Source organism: Theropithecus gelada, chromosome X, assembly GCF_003255815.1.
Source record: "Theropithecus gelada isolate Dixy chromosome X, Tgel_1.0, whole genome shotgun sequence".
Lineage (NCBI taxonomy): Eukaryota > Metazoa > Chordata > Mammalia > Primates > Cercopithecidae > Theropithecus > Theropithecus gelada.
Genome location: NC_037689.1, coordinates 112,641,698 through 112,661,909, shown reverse-complemented (window position 1 = coordinate 112,661,909; position 20,212 = coordinate 112,641,698). Strand labels below are relative to the sequence as shown.

The 20,212-nt window shown below is 34.3% G+C and overlaps 1 protein-coding gene across 3 annotated transcripts in view; it reads right to left on the bottom strand.

The window, feature by feature from the left end:
* Positions 1-20,212, bottom strand: part of HTR2C (5-hydroxytryptamine receptor 2C) — a 308,792-nt gene that overhangs the window by 59,825 nt on the left and 228,755 nt on the right. For 2 of the 3 annotated variants that reach the window (XM_025372483.1, XM_025372484.1), the window contains one exon: positions 4,046-4,246. In XM_025372483.1, the coding sequence (XP_025228268.1) occupies positions 4,046-4,246 (201 nt within the window). The remainder of the gene's footprint in view (positions 1-4,045; positions 4,247-20,212) is intronic. The other variant, XM_025372485.1, reaches the window with a different exon arrangement.

Below are 20,212 nucleotides of genomic sequence, written 5' to 3'. Positions count from 1 at the left end.
AAAGGTATTGATATATAGGAGCAATGATATTAGCAATGACCTTACTGAGCTTCTACATCTTGCTTTATAAAACAATTGCCCACTAAAAGAGTTTCTTTTAAGAAATGACTAGGCCGGGCGCGGTGGCTCAAGCCTGTAATCCCAGCACTTTGGGAGGCCGAGGCGGGTGGATCACGAGGTCAGGAGATCGAGACTATCCTGGCTAACATGGTGAAACCCCGTCTCTACTAAAAATACAAAAAACTAGCCGGGCGTGGTGGTGGGCGCCTGTAGTCTCAGCTACTTGGGAGGCTGAGGCGGGAGAATGGCGTGAACCTGGGAGGCGGAGCTTGCAGTGAGGAGATCACGCCACTGCACTCCAGCCTGGGAGACACAGCGAAACTCCGTCTCAAAAAAAAAAAAAAAAAAAAAAAAAAAAAAAAAAAAAAAAAAAAAAAAGAAATGACTAATTTTGGAACTGAAGCATGGGAAGTAAAAGGTGAGTCTGGCAAATGCTCAAAAGCTGATGGGGTATATGAAAAGGAGTTCTTATTAGAAAAATATGAGACAATTTGAGCATCAAAATAATTAAGGGCAATCATGAATCATATATATTACACTGAATACAAAAGAATCCAGGAGTCCCCACCAACATGAACTAATAAATAACAAAGACTTGGAGGGAAAGCCCTTCCTTACAGTATAATACCAACAAATAAAGGCAGAAAGAATAATAAAGTGAGAAAAATTATCATTGTATCACCTTAGTAATAAATAGCTTAGGGAAGAATCATCAATGGACTTGAAATCCATTAGGCCAAAGTTTATTGGGAAACAATTTCTTAATTTCCAAATATATGAAGGTTTTTCTACTATTTTCAAGTCATTTCTATTTCTTTTGAATTTCAGTCAAAGAATAAACAATTTATTCCAACCCTTTGAAATATATTGAGGAATTACTTTATGGTCAGTTTTGATAAATATTTCTTGTGCAATGATGGGAATATGTATTCTTCACTTGTCAGTGAGTTCAGGTTTGTTAATTGTTTTCATACAATCGCTGAGAAGGATGTGCTAAGATCATATGCCATGACTGCAGACTTGTCTATCTGTCCCTGAAGTTCTGTGCTCTTTTACTTTATAATGTATATACTATGTATATTACATATGTATCTACATATAATTACATACAAATTTATTACATTGTCTTCCAGGTGTATTAAATCTTTCATCATTAAGTAATCTTCTGTTACTGGAGTATTTGGTTTTTGCCAAAAAGTCTATTTTGACCAATATTAATATAACTATACAGTCTTTCTCTTGGATAGTGTTTAAATGGAGGAATTTTTTTGTTTGTTTTCATCCTTTTACTTTCCTTAGGCTTTACATATGCCTTTTGTAACATATAATTGTCTTATTTTTCTGAAAGCCTATATGACAGTCCTGGAATCCTTAGTGATTAATGTAATTAAGGATATGTTTGGTTTTAATTCTGCCATTTAGTATACATTTGATTGTTTTCTATCTTTTATTGGCTCCTTTTGGATTTATTTTATTATTTCATTTTATCTTTTATTTGCAGGGACAGAGTCTTGCTCTCTCACCAAGGCTGAAGTGTCGTGGCATGATCGTAGCTCACTGAAGCCTCAAGATGCCTGAGTTCAAGTGATCTTCCTGCCTCAACCTTCTGAGCAGCTAGGGCTACAGGCACATGCCACTACACCCAGCTAATTTTTATTATTTTATAGTAATCTTCTGTAAATTTGGAAATTCACCATCTCTAATCTGCTACAGAGTTCTTAGGTTTTCATTTTTTAATTAATTTGTTTTGTGTGTGTGACAGAGTCTCACTCTGTTGCCCAGGCTGGAGTGCAGTGGCATGACCTCAGCTCACTGCAGACTTGACCTCTGGGAGTCAAGTGATCGTCCCGCCACAGCCTTCCAAGTAGCTGGGATTATAGGCGTGTGCTACCATAGCTGGCTAATTTTTGTATTTTTAGTAGAGACGGGGTTTCCTCACGTTGTCCAGGCTGGTCTTGAACCCCTGGCCTCAAGTGATTCGCCTGCATCAGCCTCCCAAAGTGCTGGGATTACGGGTGTGAGACACTGTACCTGGCCCTTAGTTTTTCATACTATGCTTAAGCTCCATATTTTCTAGGTGTTTCTCAAATCTTAATGTCATTCTTTATAGTTCGCACTTTCTTGCTGAAGTGTTTAAGATCAGCATGTAATTTCCATGTGCACATTCTAAATAATTATTTAAAGTCTATGTCTGATAATTCAATTATCTGAAATGTTCGTAAGTTTATTTCTATTATCTTTTATTGTCCCATACCTGATTCATGTTGTATTGTCTCTTCATATATCTGCATATCATTGTATTTCAGTGACAGCATTTGAAAATTATTGAAAGAAATAAGTTGAAACCTAGGATGATGGTTTTTTTTGTTTGTTTATGCCCCAAAATTGGAAACCTGAATAATATAAAATCATCTTAATCCAATTTTAAGGCCCAAGATTTCTCTCATTTACATAGATGACGAAGACTGAATTCCGTGTCTATGGTGATTTAATCCTGGTCGATCCTTATTCCTAGTGTCTGGTTCTTTGTGATCCCAGAATTAAATTCAGGTTGATTGGCCCTTGCCAGACTCTGTATTCCTACTTTAGTCTCCTTTGCTTGTGAGTCAGAAATGATCGTCTCCACCTGTCAGTCATATCGTCAGGTTTATCATGCATCATTGGCAAAAGTGAACTAGAAGTCATAATCATTTTTCTTGGGTTTTTGTCTTTTTCTGGATCTTAGCCAATAACAATTTCTACTTCATTAGCTTCTCAGGGCTTTTAGTATTTTATCCATGTGTTTATTTGCCTTTAGCACAAGAGTCATTGCAAATTACTCAGTCTTTCATTACTAGAAGCTGATGCAACAATATTCTATTTTGTCTGTGTATTTCCTTTGTAAGCACCATAAAAGCTGGTATCTTTTTAGATGAACTCTTTGGGATGGCCGGGGCAAAATCTGTGAACCCTTGAATTTGTAAGTCAATTTGTTATGTAAATTCCTTTTTTTTTCTTTTGGGACAAGCTTCACGACTTTTTATTCAAAGGTGTCTGTGCTATACACAGGCGGAACAATCTACAATAGAGCAATCTTAAAACTTAAATGTATTTGATCAATAAACCCAGAGTCAAAATATTTAGATCATATTAGTGAAGATTAAATAGAAGTATTGATCTTGTTGCACACTTTACCTGAATCTTTTACAAAAACATAAATTTGAAGAAAAATTATTTAATGGGACATAAGTTAAACTCCAACTGGAAGAGGAAAAAAACAGGAATGTAAAACCCCTAAATTCCAATTGTTTAAATTTCTTGGCTTTAATATTAGCACTGTTAAGGCATTTATGAATACCTCAGATATAAGCCATAAATAATCATTTCTTTCCCTTTAAACTGCTACAAATCTTTAAAGAAACAAGTATCTTTTTTTTCTTTTTGTATACCCAGAATTCAAGAAGACAATTAAAACTGAGAGAAAATAGTACATTTTAGGTGTCATAGCAATGGAAATTTAGAAATATTTACGTCATGAAGATTTAGATTGTATTATTAATTTTTCTACTGAAAAGGATAGGAATTCAGAATAAAAATACTAAGGTTAATATTCTGGGATACATGTAACTTTTCAAGATAAGATTGAAAGTTATATTTTTAAAATTTAGACTTTAATTTAATTAGACTTTATGTCTTTCTCATTTTCAAAGCATTTCAAATATTTCAAATATTTTGTATCTGTGTTGCAGAATTCATTGGCATCCTAACGCATAAAATAATTTAGCAGCATAAATGGAAACTTTATATTTACATATAATACACATTACATTCCTTTCATTATTGTTAACCTAAATATCAGATAAATAGGTTAAGAATAATTACTAAATAAAAGAACCCGATCAAACGCAAATGTTACCAGTCGACGTCTGTACGTTGTTCACAGTACATAATCCGAAAGTATTGAGCATAGCCGCTGCAATTCTTATGGCCAAAAAGTTTTATTTACCTATAGAAATTGCCCAAACAATAGCAATCTTCATGATGGCCTTAGTCCGCGAATTGAAACGGCTATGCTCAATAGGATTACGTATTGCTACATACCGATCCAGCGATATAGCGCAGAGGTGCATGATGGACGCTGTTGAAAATAAAACATCTAAAGAAATCCAGACGGGGCACAAATATCTAGGTAGTGGCCAGACATAATCTGAAAGAGAGCAGAGAGAAGACAAGAACATGTCATCCAAATTGTACTGACTATAGTCTTAAATTTTAGTCTGCTTATATTTTCCACTCATATATAAACCTTTTAAAGAAAGTGAAATTTAGGAAGCATTATTTTCCGTAGTGATGATGATCATCATCATGATAATGATACTGTCAGTGTGACATACATTTTAATGAGGTAAACTTTAAACAACATAAAATTAATCTCTTTATAGTGTACAATCCAATGGCATCTAGTACATTCACAATATTGTGCAACTAGCACCTGTCTCTACTTCAGAAACATTTCATCACTCCGAAAGGAAACTGCATACCGTTAAACAGTTACTCCCCACTCTCCAGTCAACCAGCCCTTGGTAATCTCTAATTTGCTTTCTTTCTTTATGGATTTAACTAATTTGGATATTTAATATAAATAGAATCATACAATTTGTGACTTTTTGTATCTGGCTTCTTTCACCTAGCTAATGTTTTTGAGGTTTACCTATTTCGTAGCATGTATCAATACTTAATTCTTCTTTGTGGCTGTTGCTGTTATCAATTGAGGGTTGTTTTTTTTTTTTTTTGAAACTGTTGCAAATAGAATTGTTTTGTTAAATTCTTTCATGGATTGTTAATCGCTGTGTATAGAGCTACCAATGTCCTGCAACTTTGCTGAATTCATTTATTAGATCTATGTTTTGTGTTGACTCTTCGGGATTTTCCATATATAAGATAATGTCTTCTGCAAATAGAAATAATTTTATTTATTCTTTTTCAATTTTCCTCTCCCTTTTATTTCCTTTCTTTGCCGAATTTCTCTACATAGAATTTTCAGTACCATGATAAATAGAAGTAATGAAGGTGGGCATTCTGCCTTTTTTCCCTGATCTTAGAGGAAAATCAGTCTTTCACTATTGACTGGGTTTTGTTTTCATTTTTGTTTTTTATAAATGCTTGTCAAGGAAATTTTCTTTTATTCCTAGTTTGTTGAAAATTTTTTTATCATAAAAAAGTGATGGAGTTTTGCAAATGCTTTTTCTACATCAATTGACATAATCATGTGGTTTGCATACCTTCATTCTATTAATGTGATACATTACATTGATTAGTTTCTGTATGTTGAATCCCTGTGATAAATACCATTTAGTAATGGGTATATAATATGGTGCTGAATTTAGTTTGCCAGTATTTTATTGAAGACTTTTGCATTTATGTTAATAAACAATACTAATCTACAGTTTTCTTGTAACATCTTTAGTTGGCTTTGATATTAAGATAGTGCCGGTCTAATAGAATGTATTACAAAATGTTTCTTCATCTTCTACTTTTTAGAAGACTTTGAGAAGAATTGGTGTTAATTTTTGAAATGTTTGGTTAAATTCAAAAGGAAAATTTCTTGTCTTGAACTTTCATTGTTGAGAGGTATTTGATTACTGATTCAATGCTGTTACTTTTTATATGACTCTTCAGATTCTCTATTTCTTCTTGAGTCACTTTTGGTAGCCTGTGTGTTTTTAGAAATTTTTACATTTCATGCAGGTTATTTAATTTACTGGTGTATAATTGTTCATTGTATTGTTTTATAATCCTTTTATTTTATTTTATTTTTTTGAGATAGGATCTTGCTCTGTTGTCCAGGCTAGTTTGCAGTGGTGCAATAATGGCTCACTGCAGGCTCAAGCAATCCTCCTAACTAAGCCTCCTGAGTAGCTGGGGCAACAAGAATGTGGCACCATGCCTGTCTAATTTTTAATTTTTTTTTTTGTAGAGATGGGTTTTCACTATGTTGCCTAGGCTGGTCTTGAACTCATGGGCTCAAGTAATCCTCCCACCTTGGCCTCCCAAAGTGCTAGGATTACAGGCATGAGCAACCACACCAGGAGGATTGGTCAGCCACTCTTTTTAATTTCTGTAAGGTTAATAGTAACGCCCCCATTTTCATTTCTGATTTTAGTAATTTGTGTCTTCTCTTTTTTCCTTAGTCTATCTCAAGATTTGTCAACTTTTTTGATCTTTTCAAAAAAAGAAAAACAACTTTTGGTTTTATTAATTGTCTTTATGTTTTTCCTATTCTCTGTTTTTTAAATTTCCACTTTAATCTTCATCATTTCAGTTATTTTGTGAGTTTGGGTTAAACTTGTTCTTCTTTTCTAGTTTCTTATGTTATAAAGTTAGGTCATTAATTGAGTTCATTTTATTTTTAAATGTAGCCATTTACAGGTATAAATTTCCCTCTGAGCACAGTTTTTGAGGCATCCCATAATTTTTTGGTATATTAAGTTTTCATTCTGCCATTCTCCAAATATTGTTGAATTTCATTTGTATTTTCTTCTTTCACTTATTGGTTGTTTAATATTGTTTAATTTTTGCATATTTGTAAATTTTTTGGTTTTCTTTCTGTTGCTGATTTCTACTTTGAATAATAATATTTTAAATGTATTAGGATACTTTGAATAATAATAATATTTTAAATGTATTGACATTTGTTTTGTGGTAAAACTTATGGTCTATGCCAGAGAATGTTCCATGTGCACAGGAGAAAAAATGTATTTATTGTTGTTATTAGATGGAATGTTCTATATTTGTCTGTTAGAATTTGTTGTTTTATAGTGTTGTTCAAGTCTTCTATTTTTCTCATTGATTTCCTGTCTTGTTGTTCTGTCCATTATTGAAAATGGAGTATTAATATCTGTAGGGAGACCCCTAAAACTATTGCTATGGAATAAAAGATGAAATGCTCCTGATTATTGTAAATACCAAATTGCATGCAGGATTGTGTAAAGACAATGCCAGGTTGGACTGCCAGAATGAGCCAACAGCGCATGATGTGCTTACCCCTGCAGAGAGCCTATGAATGGACCTGCAGTCAGGAAGGTTTCACATCACCAAGATTCCTATCCCAGAAAAGCAGATGTTCATAGCTCTGGGAATGGAATGCGACCCTTGTGGAAAGCCTATAAACGGACGCATCAGGGGTGCCTATCCATATGGATAAGATAGGGCTATAAACGCCCTAATCTTGCCATGGCTCTTCTAGGCCTCTTTAGGGTTAAGTCATACTCCTTTCTGAGAATTTCTGGTCTAACTGGTTGTCTAGCTTCATGTCTTGTTTCTATGAATTGTTTGTAACCAGCTTTTCCTGCAGCTGTTACTGCTGATTAATATCTTGCTAATCATAGGTTATGGAAAGACTGTGTTTCTGTTTTAAGGCTCTGTTACTTTACTGATTACTAATGCACACACTGTAATGTAAATTCTTGTCTCTGTATACTGTACTTCTGCATACAGATGTTATGTTAAAGAATTACTTCTTCCCCATGTGACCATCTCACCTCATAATCAAATGAGCCTAAATCCCTCACTAACCTACCCCCACCCTCACTAAACTTAATAACAAAGGCAGGCATATCCAGTGCATTGGCAGCACCGTGGGACCAGAAGGCAGTGAGCCCCCGGGACCCAGCTTTCACTATCTTGTGTGTGTCTATTATTTCTTGACCTGCCAATCTGCCTGGGAACAAAGAAAGAGCCCTGTTGCATTGCAGGCTGCTGGCCAGATCCCACAATATCTGACACCCAATGTGGGGTTTATAGATCTATCTTTTTCTCCCTTTAATTCTTTTATTTTTCACTTCTGTAATTGTTGGGCTCTGTTGTTAGGTGCATATATGTTTATAATTGTTATATGTTCTTGATGGCTTGAAATCAATAGATGGTATTTTTCTTTGTCTTTCACAACAACTTTCTTCTTAAATTCTATTTTGTCTGACAAGTTTAGCCACCTCAACTCTCTTTTGGTTACCGTTTGTATGGAATATCTTTTTCCATCCTTTCACTTTGAACATACATGTGTCCTTATGTCTAAAGTGAGTCTCTTATTGAAAGCATATAATTGGATCATGTATTTTTATCCATTTTGCTAATGTCTGCCTTTTAACTGGAAAACTTAATTTCTTTACATTTAAAGTAATTACAGTAAAGAAAAGACACCTGCACCATTTTATCTATAACATATACTGTTATTGTTTCTGTCACTGCCTTCATTTGTGATTAAGTGATTTTTTTGTGATTAACTGATTTTTTTGTAAGGATTCTCTTTTTGTCTCTTTCTCTTTGTATTATTTTAATTTTTCACTTTGGTTAACCTGGGGATTACAATTATAATCTTTCTTCCATAACAATCAAGTTTTAATTATAGATACTTAGTTTCAATAGTATACAAAGATTTTGCTTCTTTACATCTTCATCCTTTATTATGTTGTTATTGTCATAAATTACATTTTTTATATATTTCGTGCTCATTAATATAGATTTATAATTATTGTTTTATGTATTTGCCTTTTAAAGGAAATAGAAAGTCAAAACAGGTGTAACAAATCCATAGTACAATTCCACTGGACTTTATATTTGCTTTGTAGTTACTTTTATTGTTTTTTATTTCTTTATATGCCTTCAAGGTACTTTTTGGTATCCTTTCATTTCATCCTGAAGGACTCCCTTTAGCATTTTTTTTTTTTTTTAGGGTAGGTCCACTAGTAGTTAACTCCCTCTGATTTTTTGTTTTTGTTTTTGCTCTTTTACCAGGAGTATTTTAATTTCTCTATTTTTGAAGGATAGCTTTGCCAGATTTAGAGCATTTAGCTGACAGTTTTTCTTTCAGTACTTTAAATATGTCATCTCACTGCTTTCTGGCCTCTATGGTTTCTGAAGAGAAATTCACTGTTAAACTTGTTAAAGATACTTGGTGTGTGATAAGATGTTTGTCTCTTGCAGCTTTTAAGATTCTCTCTTTGTCTTTCAAGAGTTTGCTCATACTGTGCCTTGGTTTGGATATTTTGGAGTAATTCTTGCTTAGCATTCATTGAGCTTCCTGGATTTATAGTCATGTCTTTATTCAAAGTTGGAAAACTTGTAGTCATTATTTCTTTAAATATTTTTTTCTGATTCTTTTAATCTGTCATCTCCTGGAAATCTCATTGTGCATATATTGGTACACTTGATAGTGTCTCAAAGGTCCCTTAGGCATTGCTCATTTTTCTTTATTATTTTCTCTTTATGCTCCTTGGACTGGATAATCACAACTGACCTGTCTTCATGTTCTCTGATTCTTTCTTCTGTCTGCTAAATTCTGCTGTTGATTCCCTCATGTGAATGTTTCATTTCATTTATTATAATTTTTAGCCACCATATTTCCATTTTTTTTTTACAATTTTATCCCTTTAATTATATTCTCTATTCCTTGAGACATTGTTCTTCTGGTTTGCTTTAATTCTTACTCCATGGTTTCCTTCAGCTCTTTGAGCACATTTGAGACAGTTGATGTAAAGTCTTTGTCTATTAAGTCCAATGCTTGGACTTCCTAATGATCAGTTTCTATTCTATTTTATTTTCTGAAAATAGGTCATACTTTCTAGTTTATTTGCATACTTTTTAATCTTGGTAAAACTTGGACATCTTAATATTACAATGTGGCAGATCTGTAAATCAGATTTTCTTCCCTTCCTGAAGTTGTTGCTACTTGTGGACTGATTTTGTTTGCCTGTTTAGTGATTTTTCAAAACTATTTTTATAAAGTGTGTTTTCTGTTTTCTCAGTCTTCTGTGGCAGCTAAAATCAGCATCCTGTTAGTTTGGTGGTTCCTAGCACTTTTACAGGGGTTTGTTAAATACCGGTAGGCAAAGAAACAAAAGGAATAAATACTTTCTTACTTTTTGCAGGTTGGCTCTGTTTGGGACCTTCCTTCAATGCTTAATAAGGTTGTTTATAACTCTGCCTTAGTCTCAACTTTATGCTTCAGCAGAATCTCAGAGGCTTATGGACAGCCCAGCCAGAGGTGGAAGAATAGTGTCTTTCCAGGCTTTTTCTAAGCATTCTGACATCCTTAGGCATGTTATGTGTAGCTTTTTCCATTCTGTTATATTTGAGTGCCTTAAAAATAAAGTTTTCATTCTCAATGTATCTCTATTCCCAACCTCTTTCTTCCCAGGCCATTCAACCTGTTTCTTGTTTGTGTGGTCTAGTGTTACTTGTCCTAGTCTGTTGCAAACAATGCTTGTGTCTTTTAATAGTTTCGGCAAACTCCAACCAAAACATCATCTGAGCCCTGGAAATGCTCTTAGTCAGGCAAAACAAAGGCACGTTATTGTCCCAGTCCTTCAGGGGGCCATCAGAGAAGTCTAAAAAGACAAGCACATTTCTTTGAGGAAAAAATCTGTATTTCTTTGGCACTAGCAACTTGCATCAGGAGCGCAGGCTTTCATACTCAAATTAGCTGCGTATCTGGAAATGGGATATGGTGGCAGGCGGCTTAAAATGCTACAGCGCTCCCTTACTGCAAAGCAGTGGGTTTCTTCTTCATTTAGCATTTACCTTGTTTTAAATTTTTGATTTGATGTTTGAGTTTCATAATAGTTGATTCTGACAATTATTTCCAGGTCATTTTGTTGCTCTTTTGGAGAGACAGAACACTAAAGTTCCTCCTCATATAAATTACTTTAATGTTATCTATTTATTCCTTAATTTTCCCTATGTTAGCTATTTGTTTTCTATGTGCCAAACATTTTGTTAGATACTAGAAGTAAAGATTAATAAGTGGCAGAAACTCTTGTTATTTTTACTTTTAACAGTTACCAGATGAATTACTGTTGCCATTTTCATGATAGTCTTTGGTGTGGCATTAAGTTTGACTTTGAGGCTTTGAGCTGGTGTCAAAATTAGTAAAACATTCCAAGTAAAAAAAATTTTTTTTTTTTTTTTTTTTTGAGACAGAGTCTCCTCTGTCACTCAGGCTGGAGTGCAGTGGCATGATCTCGGCTCACTACAAGCTCCGCCTCCCGGGTTCAAGCCATTCTCCTGCCTCAGCCTCCTGAGTAGCTGGGACTACAGGCGCCCACCACCACACCTGGCTGATTTTTTGTATTTTTAGCAGAGACAGGGTTTCACCGTGTTAGCCAGGGTGGCCTCAATCTCCTGACTTTGTGATCAGCCTGCCTCGGCCTCCCAAAGTGCCGGGACTACAGGCTTGAGCCACCGTGCCCGGCCCCAACTAAGTTGTTTTTAACATTGGTATTCTTACTTGAAAACTCGAGATCTATATTTTCAGTAGTACTAAAGTTTCCATATAGGAGCATCATTAAAAGTTTAAAGTGTTTGTAATTGGCATCTAGAATCTAGCAAATGAATCAGGCAAAAAAATCAACTTTTAAGTCTGCTATTGGTGAATTGTTTTATGATGTGTCATATTCTAGTCCATTGGAGTTGTTAGTGAGAATTATCTTAGATACTGGGCTCTTCTCCTATGCAATCTTAGTAGGCATGACTACCTTACAGGATAAACAAACAATTCAACAATTCATAATCTTGTTTTCTTGGGGAAGTAAGGAAAAGCAAGGTGAAATGTGGCTGTTGAAATATTCTGGAAGGTTAACCAGCACCTTTCCTTTGGACATTTTTGGTTTCTTCCAGAATGGGCTGAAGGATATGTCAAGATACAGACTGATGAACTGGTTCTTCATTCTTGATAATAATGAAGCAGTGATCAAACCCCTCTACTTTTAATGTGAACGTTATTGCCCATTAATAAGAGATCTTATATAACTCATTATTCTTTTATAATTCTCTTGTTTAGGTTGGTGACATTCTCAACCTTCACCAGTATGTAACGCGTTCTTAGATGTCTATTAAAGGCAGTAAAATCGCCATTTTTCATTTTTCCATTATAAATGGTGCTGCTTCAATCTATATGAATTATTCATACATATTTGGATAGTAAAATTTTCTTAGATTAATCCTTAGAATTTATACTTATGATGCTTGGTATTTGCTGAGCTTCATGAGTCTGTCAACTTATGACTTTCACCAAATTTGAAAAAATTTCAGTCCTTATTTTTGCAAATAGTTTTTGGTCCCATTTTCCCTCTCATTCTCTGGGTCTCAAATCACATGCATGTTAGAGCATTTGATATTGTTTCACAGATTCCTGAGAGTCCATTATTTTCCTTCTTAATGTGTTTCTCTTTGATCTTAATTTCAGATGATTTCTATAGATCTATCTTCAAATGCACTATTTTTTTTCCTGTCATCTCCATCATACTGTTAAACTCATCCAGGATAATTTTATATTTCACATATTATTTTTTAGCCCACAAATTGCCATTCAATTATTTTTGTTGTTTTTATTTATCTTCTGAGGTTGCCCATTTTCAATAATTATGAGCATGGTATCGATATAAATATAATAGCAGCAATAAAATCTTTCTCTGTGAATTTTAACATCTGGGTATTCTCAGGATAGGTCTCTTAAAAGTCGTGTGTATGTATATATGTGTGTGTGTTAGTGCGTGTGTGAATGAGTTGTCTTTCCCTGTTTCTTCTTAAAGTAAAATATTTTAGATTGTAAACTAAACATTGTGAATGCTATGTCATTGAGATGCTGGATTTGGTTCTTTTGCTCCAAAGAGTATTTGTGTTTTTGTTTTTTTCCAGCAATCAGCTTGGCTGGACTCAAACTGCTATCTCTTTCATTTGGGCTACAGTTCAAATGTCAATTCAGTTCATTTATCATTTGTTAGGCTGCTTGCAGGATATCCCAGGCAAGCACGGTTTAAATGTCATCTAGAGATTTAGGCAGAGTTTATGGTTTCCCAGAGAAGAATTTGTGGTTCTCTCTATCTCTACCTTTTCCTAGGTGCTCCTTCACCTTCCAGTTTTGCAAATTCCTCAGGTTCTTTAGACCATAAAAACTGAAGACTTTTTTTTTGAGACAGGATCTGGCTCTGTCACCCAGGCTGGTATGCAGTGACACTATTTCAGCTCACTGCAATCTCCACCTCCCAGGCTCAAATAATCGTACTATCTCAGCCTCCTGAGTAGCTGGGACTGCGGGCACTGGACACCCTACCTGGCTAATTTTTGTATTTTTTGTAGAGATGGGATTTTGCCATGTTGCCACGTGGGTCTCTAACTTCTGACCTCAAGTGATCCACCTGTCTTGGCTTCCCAAAGTGCTAGGATTACAGGCATAAGCTCCCACAGCTAAACAAACAAACTAAATTTTTTTTTATTGGAGTTTTAGACACTTCTCATGGCAGAAATTGCATCTTCCTCTTAAGTTGTAAGTCTTGACAGTTGGAAACTCAACTACTGTTGTTTCTTTCTTCCAAGTGTTGCGATTGCTAAAATCAACGTTTTGGATTCCTGTCCAATACCTTACGGTAGTTGTTCTTTGTGTTTTGTTCTAAGTTAGTAGCTTTTATCTGCCAAAAGGTTAGCAATAGGAGCGCTTATATTGCCATACTAGAAATTGATTTCCAATTATTAGAATTCAACCAGTGCAATAAGGAAAGGAAATACATCACCAGAAGTTCTTCTAACCAAAAGTTCATTATTGTTCATCATTTTCTTATAGCTCCCTCAGATTGTATCCACCATGGAAGTTGATTGTGTGGAGGGTTTGTGTATTCTCCTTGACATGTTTCACTTGCAGAAATTATATTTCCAATTGTGCTTCAAATGCACAAGTATCTCCTGATTATTATCACTATGTGGAGAATTCTGTTGCCATAACTGTTAGAACATAAGCTCCATTGGGTCAGTAATTTTTGTTTATTTTTCCATTATCCATAGTGCATAGAACAATGTGTGGCGTTATGTGAGCCAGCCTTATTTGATACAATTAATATGTCAAAGGTTTGAAGGGAGTTGCATAGCAGAGAGGCTATAGCACACTTCCCATAGGGAAGGCCAATTCATAGTTGAGGGAAATGAAATCTTATTTTCAGGGGCAAAAAATTGTGTATAGCGCTTCATAAGACATTTTTATATGTTTGTTCATTCATTCAAATGTTACATGATTTTTAATAACTCCAACAGTCACAGGTATCCCCACCAATAATAAAAAAGGCAAAGACTGAATATAAGACATTGATCTTTCAGTTCTTTTGTTCAAAGAAAATACAAAAGGACTTTATTTTAATGAAGTAATGTAAACAATCTTTGCCTCTGAGAAAAGAATAAAAGTTCAGTATTATGATAATTTAATTAAGATGTATGGGAATGTGGGGGCAACTGTGAAGTAATTCCAAAGCTAGAACTTGGAAATAAAAAATTATAATTAATCTCTTTAAGTTAGCATATATGAAAAGATTAATAGCCATGAAAGTTTTAAAATTCCTCAGTACATTTTATAAAACAATATAGTGTCAATAGCAAAACTCGAAAAACACTAAAAAAGGAGACTAGAGAAAATAGCATGCATTATTATAGATTCAAAGTTCAAAATGAAATATTAACAAAGAAAACCCAATAAAGTATCAAAAGAACAACACATCAGAAAAAAACAAGAGTTCTTCCAGGAATGCAAAGGTGATTTATTATCATGAAATCTACCAATATATCCCTTATATTATCATTTGTGAAGAAATTTTTGGTCTTTTAATAGATATTGAAGAGTAATTTGATTAAATACGGAAGTCATTCCTAATTAAAATTTTAATGACGGAGGGATAAAGGCAGTGCCCTTAATTTTGATAAAGATAACTTACTAAGAACCTACAACAAATATTATAAACAGCAATACAATAAATGTATTTCAATTACATTAAATTTAGAAATTGGACAAGATGCCAGTTTACCCCATTACTCATTATCATTATGCTATTAATTTTCACTATGATAAGAGTATAAACTAACTTATATAACTTTGGAAAATAAGGTATAAAATGATCTCTTGTTTATTGGTGATTTGACTGTAGGACTAGCAAATTGGAGACTCTTCTAAAAACTATACTGGATTAACTGAGAGAATATAATAGTCTGACTGGATATAAGATAAATACAAAATAATCTAGAGGTTTAACTAGTCCAAGAACAAGTGCTAGAGATAGAAAAGGGAAAATAGTCTATTTGCAACAGTGACAGAACTCATTAAAAATCTTATTAAAACTTTTAACAAGATAGTTACGGGTCCTACATGAAAATACAACCACAAAACCTGCACATGTACCCTCTTAATTTAAAACTAGAAAGATTAAACAGCAACAACAAAATAACCACCAAATCTTATGGAAAAATGTAAATCTAAATCTAAAGAGATATTATGTCATACTATATTCTTTGGATGGCACAATGTAGATCCAAATGTATTTACTTGTGATACCAAATATGTAAGAAAAAATAACATCAACCATACACAGATTCTTTGAATAAATAAAGGGATTCTTTCACAACATATTTCATGAGGTCAGCATAACTTTGAAAATAAAACTTGAAAACTTATTACAGTAAACAAATAAAGGAGAAAATTATGTGAGTAAGTCAATGTATGCACAAATTTTTAAATATAATTCAACATAGTTCAAGTTAAATAAATTTCAGCAAACTAAGATTCTAACTTTCTTAAACTCCTAAAGAATATCTCTCAAATATTTAATAATTAAATGTTGGAAAAAAACAAGAATGTCTACCATCACAACATCTATTCTGCATTGTACTAGAGTTACTTATTAATGTTTTATGAAAGTAAAAATGTTCAGGACTTAAAAGGAAAAATGAAAACACGATTGTGTACATAAAAAAATTTACAGATAAATGTTGAGTATTAATGAGTTTGGAAAGATTGTTGGATATAAAGTCATTATCTAAAAAAAAAATCAATTTTGTTTTCATAAAACAACATACAATGGTAAAATGACATGTTCTACAAAGTCACCAATTAAAAGTCTTTCAAGTCTGGCAAAACTGAAGTAAGCACATTTCATCCTATCTCTCCTGTAGATTACAACTAAAACCTGTGCACATATACCCAAAACAAGTAACTGAGGTATGTGAAGAGTAAATAACAGCAGACTAATTGGACAAGAAAATAAAAATTTTAAAATGACCAATAAAATAATTATTTTCCTGTCCCTTCCCACTCCCCTTGCCTACTGGCTTAGATTTTAGTGCAGCCAAAATTCTTAGAACTGTGTAGTGGATGTGCAGAAAGAAACCTCCAAGAAAAATGTCATCTTCCCAGGGGACAAGGAGGACAGGCATATGACAGAAAGATTTCTTTGCTTCTCTTTTCCTATCCTGGCATACACGGAGGCAAGCATCAATCATTAAGCTGCCCATCTATAGTGGCAACACCACTATACACCAGGAGCTCTGCAGGCAACTAAAATTTTGAGAGAAAAAATGTCCTACACTTTGACCAGATAAAAGAGGCCCTTGAAGTATGAAGAGTGTGGAGGTAATCCCCAATAATTATTTTCTCTTTCATTTCTCTCACCATTTTGCCCCGAGGCAGACCCCATTGCAAGAAGTACACAATAACATGAAGAGTCTAAAAACTTGACTTTCTCGTCACAGTACCAGAAAAAGGGGCCTCTGGGAACTGTAAAACGTGGGAAAAATCCAGGAGATGATGAGGCATGAGAAATAGATCACTCAAATCCTAGTCTCATATATGAAGACCTGACCCAAAGCAGTATAGCAAAACCTTGAGAATTGAATTATGGGGTAGACCACTTCCCAGGTCCTAAATAGGCCCCTGGATGACACACATGGCACAAATCCAAGTAACATTCCAAATACTTTGAAAACCAAATTGACACTGGAAACAAAGCTTACAGAAGGAAGGTTGGTACTTGAGATCTAAATCTAACCAGACTGATTGCTTTTTAAAAGGACAAAAGTCAATATTCTTAAGAGAATATTAAAAAGACCCAAAGTCAGGAGTGATCCCTAAGAGAATGTTAAAAAGACCCAAAGTCAGGAGTGGTGTCAGCAAAGATTGTGTAGTAGGGAACTCTGGGGTCTGTCTATCCACAGAAACACTCCTTCCCCGCAACCAAGAAAAGGACAAAAACTGTCAGAATCAATTTTACTGGAACTCTGAGAAATAGTCAAAATTTTACAGCAATCAAGCAAACACTTAACTAGGAAAAATAAATAAATGAAACATTATAGGAGAAGGTCTTTGTGGCATTTTAACTTATGCTTACCCCACTCACTTCCTTGGTAAGACGGCAGTCTTGAGATGGCAGCCCACATTCCCCATGTGGATACCTTATCCTAGAAGGAGCACAGTGAAATTTTTTCTCAAGAAATTGTACCTGTTTGTTTTAATGTGGCTGTGGTTTCCCCGAAGGACTGCTCCTCGAACTTCCATTTGTTTCACTTAATTCAGAACTACATAGGGTAAAATGGCTACATGGAAGGTGGTCCAACAAAATACTAAAAGGCAAATGAGTAAACCATTGCCAGATGGGGCAAAAATACCCCATAATGTTTGGGAAAAACAATAGACACACTTAAAGACTGGTAGGAAAATCCAGAAAGTGATATATTTGGGATATAAGGACTTTTAAAATGTCCCCACATATTTTATGGCTATGTAGATGTTCGTGGCAGAATGCATGCTTGTAAAAGAACCAAAAAGATCGTAAGCTTCACCTGTGCCTGATATTTACATTCCATGAATGCAAGATGTGTAGGCTAACACAGAATTGCAAAAAACATGACTAAGTGTAAAAAGTAACTCAACATAGAGCAAAACTAAAAAGACCTTGTTCTGTGGTCTGAATGTTCTTGTCTCCCCCAAAATTCATATACTGAAACCTAATCACCAGTGTGAAAGTGTTATGAGGTTGGGCTTTTGTGAGGTGATTAAGTCATGAGGGTGGAGTCCTCGTGAATGAGATTAGTGCTCTTATATAAAAAATCCAAGGCAGCTTCCTTGCCTTTTCTACTATATGAGGAAACAGGGAGAAGTCACCATCTATGTACCAGAAAATAAGCCCTCACCAGGCACTGCATCTGCTGGTGAATTGATTTTGGACTTCCCAGCCCCTAGAACTGTGATAAATAATTTTCTGTTGTTTATAGGCCATCCAGTTTATGGTATTTTGTTATAGCAGCTTAAATAGACTAAGGTACCTGTAGATCTGTCTTTCTTCTTGTTTCTTGTCTTTCTTTCCTTCTTTTTTTTTTTTGACCCCAGGAGTTTAAGAAAATCTCTGTCAAACCACTAGCTGTGCTGTAAGCTCAATGAGCAGAGATTTCAGAGAACACACATAAAAAAGAATATAGTCATTTGCTAAAATTGTTTGGAAACATCACTAAACAAACCAACAACTACACACGCAGCAAGCAACAACAACAACAAAAAATTCCAGAGAGAGAGAGGGAGAGAATCTGATTTTAAGAGTGTTCATATCGTAATACTCAAGAGGGCCATATTTAACAAAATATTATGAGGCATGCAGAAAACCAAGAAAGTATGCCCACTCACAGGAAGAAAATGAACTAATGGAAATCATCCAAGAGGAAGCAAAGACAAAACTTACTAGACAAAAACTTTAAATAAATTGTCCCAAATGTGCTAAAAGAACTAATGGATACCAGGAGAATTATTTGTCAATAAATAAAGAATATCAATAAAGGAATAAAAATTATAAAAACGAACAAAACGAAAATTTTGAAGTGGAAAAGTACAATAACACAAATTTTAAAACATTGTAGGCATTTCACAATTAATTTGAACAGGTAGAAGAAAGAGTCAGAACACTTGATAATAAGGCAAATAATGTTAGCCACATTGAGAAGCAGAAATAAAAAACATTGACGAAAATAAGCAGAGTCTCAGAGACCAGTGGGCCACCATCAAACATACCAACATAATGGGAGTTCCAGGAGAGGAGAGAGAAAAATGACAAGACCAAATATTTGAAGAAATAATGGTTGAAAACTTCCCAAATTTGAGAAAAGACCTGAATCTACATATTTAAGTTCTACAAACTCCAAGTCATATATTCTAAAAGATATCCACACCAACAAAACCAAACCAAACTATGAAAAGACAAAGAAGAAATATAGAAGACAGCAAGAAAACAGTGATTCATCATATACAAGGGATCTTTAATAATATTAATAGCCAATATCTTATCAGAAACCATGGAGGCCAGAGAGCAATAGAATGACATATTTGAAGTACTGAAAATAAAAGTCAACCAAGAATTCTATATCCACTAAAATTATCTTCAAAAATGAAGGAAAAATCAACACATTACCAGTTAAACAAAATCTGAGGGAGTCGACTGCTAGTAGAACTGTCCTACAAGAAATGCAAAGGGAGTCCTAAACACTGAAATGAAAGGCCACTTATCTATAACTTAAAGTTGTATGAAGAAATACAGAACACAGGTAATTTTAACTACATAGTAAATATAAAACCCAGTATTGCTGTAGGTTTTGTTTGTAATGCCTCATTTTTATATATGACTTAAAATGTGAATGCATGAAACAATAACTATAAATCTGTGTCAAAGGAACACAATATATAAAGATTTATTTTGTGACAATAGCAATATAAAATATAGGGCCAGATGTATGGAGAAGTAGATTTTTGCATGTTATTGATGCTAAATTGGCATGAATTCAAACTAGACTGTTGGAAATTTAAGCTGTTAATTGTAATCCCCAAGGTAACCACTGAGAAAATAACTTAAAATTATACCTAAAAGGTAATGCAAAAGGAACCAAAGTGGTACACACACAAAAATCAATTAAACACAAAGAAAGCAATATTTAAGGAATTGAACAACAAAAAATATATATGAAACATAGAATAAAAATAGTCAAATGTCAGAAGGGAACTAAACCTTATCAATGTTTAATTTAAATGTAAACAGTTTAAACTATCCATTTAAAAGGCAGAGATCATCAGTATGGATTTTTTAAAAACTTTATCTCCCAGCACTTTGGGAGGCTAAGGCCAGCGGATTGCTTGAGTCCAAGAGTTTAAGACCAGCCTGGACAACGTGGAGAAATCCCGTCTCTACTAAAAATAGAAAAATTAGCCAGGTTGGTGGTGTGTGCCTGTAGTCCCAGCTACTTGGGAGGCTGACATGGAGGATCACTTGAGTCCAGGACACTGAGGTCGCAGTGAGGTGAGATTGCATCAGGCCACTGCACTTTAGCCTGG